Source organism: Oncorhynchus mykiss, chromosome 5, assembly GCF_057628025.1.
Source record: "Oncorhynchus mykiss isolate SJ-2025 chromosome 5, ASM5762802v1, whole genome shotgun sequence".
NCBI classification, from domain to species: domain Eukaryota; kingdom Metazoa; phylum Chordata; class Actinopteri; order Salmoniformes; family Salmonidae; genus Oncorhynchus; species Oncorhynchus mykiss.
The window spans coordinates 40,701,573-40,714,229 of record NC_143026.1 but is presented as its reverse complement, the minus strand read 5'-3'; the positions used below and the strand labels follow the sequence as shown (position 1 = coordinate 40,714,229).

Here is a 12,657-nt window from a genome sequence, read left to right as displayed (position 1 = left end):
CTTGAAATGTGTCAAAAGGTCGCAAAGTTCAAGGGGGCCGAATACTTTCGCAAGGCACTGTATACCTCCATCCTTCTGCTTCCCGGAGAGATGTTTGTTCCTGTCAGCGCAATGTACTGAGTACCCAACTGGCTTTACAGAGTCAGACAGTGTATCTCGAGAGAGCCGTGTTTCCGTGAAACAGAGTATGTTACAATCCCTGGTGTCTCTCTGAAAATAACTCTCGCCTTGAGCTCATACATTTTTTTATCCAGAGATTGCACATTAGCATGTAAAATACTCAGGAGCGGTGGGTGGTGTGCATGCTTCCTAACTTGAACCAGAAGACCGCCTCGAGTACCTCTCTTTTGCCGGCTTTGTTTTGGGTCAGCCTCTGGAATAAGTTAAATAGCTCTGGGGACACAAGGGATCCGCTCCAGGGAAGTCATAATCCTGGTTGTAATTCTGGAAGTTCTGGTGAGTTACCGCCGCTCGTGTGCAAGTCCGCTCGTGTGCAAGTCCGGGCCACTCAAGGACACTTGTCCTGAAGCCACTCCTACGTTTTCTTGGCTGTGTGCTTTGGGTCGTTTTCCTGTTGGAAGTTACATGCCGCAGTCTGAGGTCCTGCTCGTTCTAGAGCAGGTTTTCATCAAGGATCTCTCTGTACTTTGCGCCATTCATCTTTCCCTCGATCTTAACTAGTCTCCGAGTCCCTGCCACTGAAAAACATCCTCCAAGCATGATGCTGCCACCACCATGCTTCACTGTAGGGATGGTGCCAGGTTTCCTCCAGATGTGACCTTTGGCTTTCAGGCCAAACAATTTCAATCTGGGTTTCATCAGATCAGAGATAATTTTTTCTAATGGTCTGAGAGTCTTTAGATGCCTTTTGGCAAGCTCTAAGCGGGCTGTCATGTGCCCATTTACTTAGAGTGGCCAGGCGGAGGCCACTCCTATCATAAAGGCTATACGGACAATGCCTTCGACCTCATGGCTTGTTTTTTGCAGTGTCAACTGTGGGACCTTTCCAAATCATGTGCAATCAATTGAATTTAACACAGGTGGACGCCAAGTTGTAGAAGCTTCTCAAGGATGATCAATGGAAACAGGTTGCGCCTAAGCTCAGTTTTGAGCCTCATAGCAAAGGGTCTGAATACTTATGTAAATAAGGTTTTTCATTTACTAATTATTTTGTGCAAACATTTCTAAAAAACGGTTTACTTTGTCATTATGGGGTATTGTGTGTAGATTGATGAGGGAAAAAAAATGGTATCCTAGTATAAGGCTGTAATGTAATACGATGTGGAAAAAGGGAAGGGGTCTGAATACTTTCCGAATGCACTAGGCTACCAAGCGTGTCTGATGCTTTAAGCACACTTTGATTAAATTATTAAGACACACAAATGACTCATGAGTAGGGTTGCACATTTTGGGAATATTCAGAGGTGGGAACTTTCAGTGGGAATTAACGGGAATATATGCAAATAAATATTAATACCATTTAAATGTAAATGTTTTTTGCATTAGATATATTTACCATATATGGAGACAAACATAAACCTTATACCTTATCATAAGTAGACATAATTGCAAATTATTAAATCCATACAATAGAGTATATTTTTTAAATTTAGTTACAAATTTAACTTTAATTAAATGAGTTGACTCTTCACATGGGATGATTTCACTGAACAACAAAAGGGAATATTGAATGATCCATTATCTCCCATAAACATTTTCAACATCTATAAAATGATAACCAAAGCTTTAGTTTCTAGACTGTCTTCCTCTCAGGCTTCCATATATTTTCCCTGGACCTCAATGTCCACCTCTTGAACATCAGACTCCGAGGCCTCATCTTCACTGTCACTTTCCAACCTTGTTCAGGATGGCTCGGTGTCAGGCTCAATTAAGCCTCAAATTTACCTGAATTGCCACCAATTTTTCAACCGTTGTATTAGTCACCCTGTTGCATGCTTTGGTGTGTGTTCCCAAACAAGGACCAGTTGTGCTGGTGGGATTTGGAGGATGGAGGCAACCGGGGAAAGAGCCTCAAATCCATGAAGTCCCTACCACCAGGTGGCTGATGAGATATGTTGACATGACTGCCGTATCTCCATCCCAAAGCCCTTGCTTGGAAGTATACTTTGCCAGACTGCCAAGAAACTTGCCCTCCTCCAGGCCAAGGTGGCGGGACACTGTAGTGATGACTCCATTGGCCTTGTTGATCTTTGCGAATGATTAAATCGATACAATAGAGTATATGTTTTTCAATTTAGTTACGAATTTAACTTTAATTAAATTAGTTGACTCTTCATATGGGATGATTTCACTGAACAACAAAAGGGAATATGATGCTCTCGCCAGCATACTTGGGGTCCAACATGTACGTTGCGGCATGTAAGTTGCGGCTTCAGGCAGAAGTCTTCACGCCTTTTGATGTATTTCAGAACTGCAGTTTCCTCTGCTTGGAGCAACAGTGAAGTGGGCAAGGCAATACGGATTTCTTCTCTTACATCTGCAAGCAGAGTCTGAACATCAGGCAGGATGGCATTGTCTCCCTCAATCCATGCAATGGCTACTGCTATAGATTTCAGTAGTTTCAGGCTGCTTACCACTCTCTCCCAAAATGCATCATCCAGAAGGATCCTCTTGATGGGGCTGTCCATATCGGCAGACTGTGATATGGCCATTTCTTGGAGAGACTCCTTCCTCTCCAGGAGACTGTCAAACATGATGACGACACCACCCCAACGGGTGTTGCTGGGCAGCTTCAATGTGGTTCTCTTATTCTTCTCACTTTGCTTGGTGAGGTAGATTGCTGCTATAACTTTATGACCTTTCACATACCTAACCGTTTCCTTGGCTCTCTTGTGTTTATCCATTGTTTTCAGTGCCATGCCGTCCTTGAGGAGCAGATTCAATGCATGAGCAGCACAGCCAATGGGTGTGATGTGAGGGTAGACCAAGCAGCCTTCATGTTCGCAGCATTGTCTGTCACCAGTGCAAATACCTTCTGTGGTCCAAGGTCATTGATGACTGCCTTCAGCTTATCTGCAATGTAGAGACCGGTGTGTCTGTTGTTTCTTGTGTCTGTGCTCTTTTAGAATACTGGTTGGGGTGTGGAGATTAGTTAATTATTCCTTGCCCACAAACATTTGACCAAACATCAGAGATGATTGCAATACTGTCAGCTTTCTCTGATTTGCTTGACCTTCACTTGAACTCTGTTGAACTCTGCATCCAGCAAATGAGTAGATAAAGCATGTCTGGTTGGAGGGGTGTATGCTGGGCGAAGAGCATTCAGAAATCCCTTCCAATACACATTGCCTGTGAGCGTCAGAGGTTAACCAGTTGCATACACATCTCGAGCAAGACATTAATCAGCATTTCTCTGACTATGTTCCTCCATTGAGTCAAAGAAACTTCTGATTCCAGGAGCACCATGAGCTGTTGCCATTGAAAAGGTGTCTGATTTATAACTTTCACCTCGAATAGAAGTAGAGGGACTTTTGACAGAGGTTGCTTGTTGTGAGCTCTGAGGGAACTTTATGCACTTGGCCAGATGATTCTGCATCTTTATTGCGTTCTTCACATATGATTTGGCATAGTATTTGCAAATGTACACAGCTTTTCCATCTACAGCTGCAGTGAAATGTCTCCACACATCAGATAGTGCCCGTGGCATTTTCCTGTAAAGAAAGGGTTAAAAAAAATAAAAATACATGTACAAATAAATTAACTCAGCACTTCAGGGCCCTGTCTTTCAAAGATCATTCGTAAAAATCCAAATAACTTCACAGATCTTCATTGTAAAGGGTTTAAACACTGTTTCCCATGCTTGTTCAATGAACCGTAAACAATTAATGAACATGCACCTGTGGAACGGTCGTTAAGACACTAACAGGTTACAGACTGTAGGTAATTAAGGTCACAGTTATGGAAACTTAGGACACTAAAGAGGCCTTTCTACTGACTCTGAAAAACACCAAAATAAAGATGCCCAGGATCCCTGCTCATCTGTGTGAACGTGCCTTAGGCATGCTGCAAGGAGGCACGAGGACTGCAGATGTGGCCAGGGCAATAAATTGCAATGTCCGTACTGTGAGACGCCTAAGACGGCGCTACAGGGAGACGGGACGGACAGCGGATCATCCTTGCAGTGGCAGACCATTCCTAACACCTGCACAGGATCGGTACATCCGAACATCACACCCGCGGGACATGTACAGGATGGCAACAACAACTGCTCGAGTTACACCAGGAACTACCTGATGAGCAGCACAGCCAATGGGTGTGATGTGAGGGTAGGAATCCTCCACTTTAGACCAAGCAGCCTTCATGTTCGCAGCATTGTCTCTCACCAGTGCAAATACCTTCTGTGGTCCAAGGTCATTGATGACTGCCTTCCGACTGTCCGCAATAGGCTGAGAGAGGCTGGACTGTGGGCTTGTAGGCCTGTTGTAAGGCAGGTCCTCACCAGACATCACCGGCAACAACGTCACCTATGGACACAAACCCACCGTCACTGGACCAGACAGGACTGGCAAAAAGTGCTCTTCACCGACGAGTCGTGGTTTTGTCTCACCATGGGTGATGGTTAGATTCGTGTTTATCGTCGAAGGAATAAGTGTTACACTGAGGACTGTACTCTGGAGCGGGATCGATTTGGAGGTGGAGGGTCTGTCATGGTCTGGGGCGGTGTGTCACAGCTTCATCGGACTGAGCTTGTTGTCATTGCAGGCAATCTCACCGCTGTGCATTACAGGGAATACTTCCTCCTCCCTCATGTGGTACCCTTCCAGCAGGCTCTTCCTGACATGACCCTCCAGCATGACAATGCCACCAGCCATACTGCTCGTTCTGTGAGTGATTTCCTGCAAGACAGGAATGTCAGTGTTCTGCCATGGCCAGCGAAGAGCCCGGATCTCAATCCCATTGAGCACGTCTGGGACCTGTTGGATCAGAGGGTGAGGGCTAGGGCCATTCCCCCCAGAAATGTCTGGGAACTTTCAGGTGCCTTGGTGGAAGAGTGGGGCATCATCTCACAGCAAGAACTGGCAAATCTGGTGCAGTCCATGAGGAGGAGATGCACAGCAGTACTTAATGCAGCTGGTGGCCTCACCAGATATTGACTGTTACTTTTGATTTTGACCCCCCCCCCCCCCCCTCCCCTTTGTTCAGGTGCACAATGTTCCATTTCTGTTATTCACATGTCTGTGGAACTTGTTCAGTTCGTCTCAATTGTTGAATCTTATGTTCATACACATTTTTACACATGTTAAGTTTGCTGAAAAGAAACACAGTTGACAGTGAGAGGATGTTTCTTTTTTTGCTGAGTTTAGTGAAGCAGTTAGATTAAACAACTCCTTTGTAATAAATGTTTTAAAATTTGACATGTATGGAAACAGGTGAATTAACACTTCTCAGTTAGCAGGCTCAAGCAAGCTAAAACCCACATGGAAGCAAAAACTAACTAGCAGAAATTGTTAAGTTAGACATTTTTTAAACACACTTTGCTGTAGGCCACTATTTACTAGTTAACAAAAAAATCATGTATGTCATATCAAATATATTCAACCAACCCAGTATTGTAATCAAACCTTACCAGAAAGTATGTAGTCCTTATCTCAGACAGTGTAGTAGTGTGGGCTCAATAGCATCTCATAAGTGTGCAAGATCTTGAGTCAGCTGTGCATGTGATGGAGGAATGCACTGTGCATGCAGGGGGTTGCAATTCAATTGAATTTGAGATAGTTTAACCAAAATATGCCACAAGACCAAGAAATTCCTTGTGTGTATCCCACAAAAAAAAGGTTCACTGTTATAAGCTAACTTTTTTTGATGAATTTAAGCAAAATTCCTGGGCTTAACTTACCATGTAAAATTACCGGGAAGTTTCCAACCCTTTGCAACCCTACTCATGAGGGAACCAGAGTTCAAGATAGCATAACCAGAAGGAAAAACCCTGTCCCCCCCCCCCCCCCCCCCCCTCCCCAGGCTACACCAGGGGTCAGCAACCTTTTCCTGTTGGAGTGACAATTTATCTTTGACCATTTCTACTGATCTGCGTGCCAGTCATGATTTTTGTGGAACAGTCATTTCATTCATAATAAAGTCTTTGAATCTCAAAATCTTTGTGGTTATTCAAAATTCTAAAATGAACTTCTATTACCATTGCCAACTATGTAAAAAGTGCTAACATAAAGCCAACAAATAAAAACGTTGCAACTTGCAGGTAGAAAACATCCAGATTTAAAAAATGAATATCCTATTAATCACATTGGCTATGCATGGCATGTCTGCAAGGAACTTGAAATATTGTGTCAACGTGGTCTGGCCTGAAGCTCACCCTAGGAAACTTGCCCCACTGTATAAAACATTCTGGGCCCTCAGAGTTTCCCGTGCCAGTGAGCTCCAGATAGACAGAGCTGTAGGCTATTTGTGCAAGGGATAAGAAGTAATCAACCGGATCAGAACATACACATTTTTCTCCCTTTCACACCGAGTGATTGAAAGAGAGATGGATTTTTTTGTTTGTTGTTTGTTGTCTTTCTCAATACATGTAAAAACAGACTTTTGTTTACTTGCTGTTTGAGGTGAAGAAAAAATGACTCATATGTTCCACAGTGTTGGTGAGTTAAGACGATCAGAAATACTATCAGATCCCCAAATGGGCACATTTATCATTTATAGGTCTACATTTGCGCGCAGGCCAGGCAGCCTAGGCCTACTGCTATGCATAATCTGGTGCGGGTCCTTACTCAACATTTACCAGAGCGCTACAAATAAAATACATTGAATGAATTGACAACTCGTAAATGGAATGAAATAAACCAAAACTTGTTCCTCATAACTGTAGCCTAGGTTGTGTGGTCCTTAAACAACTTGTCCACTCCAGACAATGAGAACGGTAAAAGACTATAATAATAATTTTTTGAATGCATTAACAGAAATGACCTTAACCAAACATTGTAGATTTGAAATGATGGGAATTAACAGTAAATGTACTACTGGTGATACTGGTGTGCCCTCCCACGGCCTACAATGGATTAGTCCACTGAGACATGCGTGAATCAGACCGGTGTCTCATGGCATAAAAATAATAATATATATAATTGCTGCTCGACTTAAAAAAAATAATATTGGCCGACCAACAGCCTATCGACCAAACAATCGACCAGTCAGTCGACTGGGGTCAGCCCTAGATGCCGTGCTAATTTCTGCCTCGCCATCTGCTGTTTTTATATCCTCTCCTCCCTGTCGATAATGTCATATCTGTTAGAATGATCCAATCTGAGTCAGAGTACAGGCAGTCAGGCACACCACAGCAGAGACAGAGGAAACCAACCACTGCTCTGGCAAAGATGGATGGGAGCACCGCATGCATGCCTCAGATGAGATTTACATCTGTTTGATATTGACTGAGGCAACCGTACCCCGAATATACATACACACAGCCTACTCCCCCACAGAAACACAATGTAATTCATGGCATCCATTAACTGCCCTCTGGGGTCCGGCCATTCCAGTCAGTCTATCACTATGTCCCCGTCAGCTGCCAATCAAATATTAGGGAGGGTTACTGAGTGCAGGGGCATCAACACTAAGAACACATGGCGAGGAAAGATGGTGTGTGTGCTCTCCTCTCGCCTTGCTTTATCTCAGGGGAGGAGGGGGTGTTGTTTGTTTGATCTTGCTGCCCATATGTCTCTGAGTTAATAAATGTATTATGTCCATAGAGACCTAAAAGCCTGCCTAGACATGTCCCCTCTCTTTGTATGGGAGTCCATCCCAGCCATAGTCTTCTAACCCCAGCGAGCCCCCCCTCCCGGATGTATTCTGTGTGTTCTGATCTTAACACCAGGCAGCCTCCCTCCCTGTCTCCACATCCACGGTTGTTGGAATGGAAACAAAGGACTCCTCCAATTAAGCCACTGTGTCTGACTCTGCGTGTATTCTTTTTGTGTTCCAGAATGCTTTCTCTCTCTCCCTCCATCTCTGTGGCACCCCTCAGGCATGTCCTGTCAAATCCACGCATGTTGTCGCAGGACCCTTAACCACTCCTCTTTCATCATGTTATTCATTCTTCCTCCTCGTTCCCCATCTCCCCCTCAGTCTCCTCAGGTCCTGGCAGAGAAAGCGCACACACGGGGGATGGGGGGGTTGATGGTGAGGAAAATCAAGGGGGGTCGGAAGGAGGGAGAGGGGGATGGAATTTGTTGCGACTGTAGTGGCGGGGGCAAGGCTGTGGGTTGGAGGGATGAGAGGGAGAAGGGAGGATGAGGGTGGGACCACTTCTGTTCATGATATCTATTTCTCTTCTGTTATCACTGCAACCCCTCCTCCTGTGCTAACAGAAAAACAGGAGGAGAGAGAGAGATGGGCGGCGTTGGTTGGATGTGTGTGTGTGAGTGAGAGAAAGAAAGAAAGCCGTTTAATTTGAAGATTGAAACAAGCCGTCTCCTAGAGAATGATTGCTGTGTGCACAGGCTGCCCAACGTCACGTCAACATCAGCCAAAGGGGTGTGCACTGAGCTACGCCACCCAAGCCAAGAGAGAGATGTGCGAGGGAGGGGAGGGGGAGAGAGAAAAGCGAGAGAAAGCCGTAAGGAGAGAGAAATAGGCAGGCATTGAGGAAGGTTCTCTGTCTAATGTGTGGGTGCTCTGCTGCACCGTGTGTGTGTGTGTGTGTGTGTGTTTCTCCCACACAGTGTCTGTGTGTGTTTCTCTCTTTTCTCTCTGTGCCGTAGCTGCCTCTCTCTCGACTGTGACACTGGCTCTGTGCTGCTGCTGTGCGTCTCTCTCCCTGCCCGTCTCTGACACTATGATTTTCTGCAACCATTTAGGTGAATACAAGAAAGACGAACTCCTGGAGGCGGCTAGGTGAGTACAAGCTCCCCTCTCATCATCTCTCCATCTCTCTCCTCCTTTTCTCCCTTCTCCCCTCTTCCCCTCCGGCATTAGCAGACAGGTGTTGTGAAAGGGCTGAGCTTGTGGTTTGGGAGCTGGTGCACGGTGAGGGTTGTTATTGTGAAGGGATACCCACGTGGACTGTGTGTGGCCCTTTCTCGTTTGGGCAGAAGTCCGTCCTCGCTCTCCTCCGTCCTTTCAATTCCTTGCTCCGGAAACCGATGTGGTCGAGGAACGTGTCAATTGGTTAGTAGGCAAACGGAAGATCCCCCTCGACAGCCTCCTTTTGGCGAGGAAGCACGAATGTTTCCTACCGCGGGAGAGTTTTGATATCTGCCACACCACCTTATGAATCAGCTGTCGTATTGTCAGAGGAGAAAAGCATGCACACATTTAAAGACCAGAAAGCTACGTATCCGTTTAGCTATAAACTGTCTTGCACAACTAACTCAACTCATTTATTTTTTAGCACTTTACACATATATTTTGGGATCCACCCCTGTAAACGTCATTGGCCTGATGACGCGCGAGTGGAGAAGGAGCTTCTCATTTCACTCAAGAGCATTTTCGTCCACGTTCCCACTCCTCGATTACCTTTGACCTTTTTCAGAAGGAGGCGAGAGATGACAGAGAACGCAGGAGTTGAGCAAATCCAATTGAGGAAGGCCCCTGTCTGTGTGGAGTGTTAGTTGTTACTTCTGCTTGGTGTGGGTGGCAGGACAGCGACGTGTCATTCAATCAACACAGAACACACTATGTTAAGACACACTGACGGGAGTCCGGACTGTGTTCCCTGGTAAGGTGCTAGCTCACCGACCAGAGACCCAGAGCAGAACCAGAATGGATCATATAAGGTTGCTCCATTTGATTTGAATCACTTTCCGACTGCAAAACCTTCCAAACATGTTTGCCCGTGGTAAAGTGGTCAGAAAGTGACTTTTTAGACCTGAATGCAAAAACATTCATGTGATAGAGGCCCTCAAAGTTGAGGCATTTTGCATACCCCACCCTACCATGAGACATCCGTTTCTGAGACTGGTTACTCAAATGAACTTGTCCTCTGCTGCAGAGGTATCTCTGGGTCTTCCTTTCCTGTGGTGGTCTTCATAGGGCCAGTTTCGTTATAGCACTTGAAGGTTTTTGTGACTGCACTTGAAGAAACGTTAAAAGTTCTTGACATTTCTTGGATTGACTGACCTTCATGTCTTAAATTCCTGATGGACTGTCATTTCTCTTTGCTGATTTGAGCTGTTCTTGCCATAATATGGACTTGGTTTTTACCAAATAAGGCTATCTTCTGTATACCCTCCCCTACCTTGTCACAACACAACTGATTGTCTCAAACGCAACAGTCCATATTATGGCAAGAACAGCTCAAATAAGCAAAGTGAAATGACAGTCCATCATTACATTAAGACATGGAGGGTCAGTCAATCCAGAAAATGTCAAGAACTTTTAAACTATCTTCAAGTGCAGTCACAAAAACCATCAAGCACTATGACGAAACTGGCTCTCATGAAGACCACCACAGGAGAGGAAGTCCCAGAGTTACCTCTGCTGCAGAGGATAAGTTTATTGAAGTTACCAGCCTCAGGGATTGCAGCCCAAATAAATGCTTCACAGAGTTCAAGGAACAAGACACATCTCAACATCAACTGTTCAGTCGTGACTGCGTGAATCAGTCCTTTATGGTCAAATTGCTGCAAAGAAACCACTTCTTAAGGACACCAATAAGAAGAAGAGACTTGCTTGGGCCAAGAAACAAGCAATGGACATTAGACCGATGAAAATCTGTCCTTTGGTCTGATGAGTCCAAATTTTAGATTTTTGGTTCCAACCGCTGTGTATTTGTGAGACGTAGATTAGTTGAGCGGATGGTCTCCGCATTTGTGGTTCCCACCATGAAGAATGGAGGAGGTGGTGCTATGGTGTGGGGGTGCTTTGCTGGTGACACTGTCTGTGATTTATTTACAATTCAAGGCACACTTAACCAGCAATGGCTACCACTGCATTCTGCAGTGATACACCATCCCATCTGGTTTGGGCTTAGTGGGACTATCATTTGTTTTTCAACAGGACAATGACCCAACACACCTCCAGGCTGCGTAAGGGCTATTTGATCAAGAAGGAGAGTGATGGAGTGCTGCATCAGATGACCTGGCCTCCACAATCACCCGACCTCAACCCAATTGAGATGGTTTGGGATGAGTTGGACCGCAGAGTGAAGGAAAAGCAGTCAAGAAGTGCTCATCATATGTGGGAACTCCTTCAAGACTGTTGGAAAAGCATTCCAGGTGAAGCTGTTTGAGACAATGCTGAGAGTTTGCAAAGCTGTCATCAAGGCAAAGGGTGGCTACTTTGAAGAATCTAAAAATATATTTTGATTTGTTTAAGACTTTTTTGGTTACTACATGATTCCATATATGTTATTTCATAGTTTTGATGTCTTCACTATTATTCTAAAATGTAGAAAATAGTCCAAATAAAGATGAATGAGTAGTTCTGTCCAAACTTTTGACAGGTACTGTATATATTTTTTTATTTTTTATTATACAATCCTTTGACAACCCGTTTTGTGAGCTTTCAAATTATGTCGAACTCAACCGTTTATCTTTTTCAGTGACAACGACATGGATGTCTCATGGTAGGGTGGGGTATGCAAAATGGGTCAACTTTGAGAACCTCTATCTCCTGAATCTTTTGGCATTCATGTCTAAAAAGTCCCCTTTTCTGACCACTTCTACCATGGGAAAACGTGTATGGAAGGTTTAGTTCAAATCAAAAGGGGTGCGGTCAGAAAGTGATTGAAATCATATGGAAGGACCCTTTTTGGACAGGGTTCCCCAAATGGTGGCTTTATGAGCAAAAAAATTACCAAACCGTTTTTGTCTTTTCATTGTTGGACATAAAATACTGTAAAAACACCAGGAAGTCAGCTCCAAGTTATTTTAAGTTAAAACATCTGTTTTCAAGTATTCCCACACATAATCGAATGACACGTGATCATATACAAAGGTTTAAAATGATTATGTTTTAGTCCAACATATGTGTTTGAGCTTCTTGCGGTCAATTTGCAGTCTATACATTATTCGTAATTATGTTCTTGCCCTCTACCATCCGCTCAACAACAACAAATAAACTGCTGCAGGGATAACAACAGAAGGCTAGATAGACCGTCTGGTCCGGATGCGGCTGGGATTCAGAGTAGGGGTTATCTCTCTCTCTATCGCTGTTATGACTGACATGACAACACCGTTGTGGTGGATGGATGTTTCTGATTGGCCAGCGGGTTCACAGTTCACACGGCCGTCCCTCGAGAGGTGCACTCTGGGAAGGAGTGAAGCCCCCAGCGAGAGGAAGAGGAGCAGTACTGAGTCTTCCTCCTGTCATCTGAACAGCTGAGATTCCCTGGTTTCCTGCTCTGTGCTCCCACCCTCTGTCCGCCCAGCTCTCGGTGCTCCTGCTGCCTGAACACGAACTCCCTATGCCCACTGGGAACTCCTGTCATGTCCGCTATAAACATGAGGGGATTTCTCTCTTGTTCCTACAAATGAAGGACATACAGGCTGCCCCACAATGGCTGTTGTGGTCGCTCCACGCACACAGTTTCCTTCCCACAATGGCCACCCCAGCATAGCAAAGTCTGTTATAGTCGTGCTTTGAACCACCTGAACATGTCTTGCGGTGCAAGGCATGTATGTCACATTCAGCTCATTATACTGAAGTGCCTGCCTCTGTTGGCCCTTGGCCAGCAGACCCAACTTG

General features: G+C 44.9%; 1 protein-coding gene across 2 annotated transcripts in view; it reads left to right on the top strand.

Annotated features, from left to right (window-relative positions):
- Positions 1 to 12,657, top strand: part of LOC110523807 (poly [ADP-ribose] polymerase tankyrase-1) — a 115,145-nt gene that overhangs the window by 55,131 nt on the left and 47,357 nt on the right. Inside the window, exons 1-2 of one of the 2 annotated variants that reach the window (XM_090234807.1) lie at positions 8,338 to 8,587; positions 8,829 to 8,865. Coding sequence is in view for 1 of the 2 variants with exons in the window: in XM_021602843.3 (XP_021458518.3) it covers positions 8,829 to 8,865 (37 nt within the window). In the remaining variant the exon portion in view is untranslated. Of the gene's footprint in view, positions 1 to 8,337; positions 8,588 to 8,828; positions 8,866 to 12,657 lie in introns of those variants that run through there. The other variant, XM_021602843.3, reaches the window with a different exon arrangement.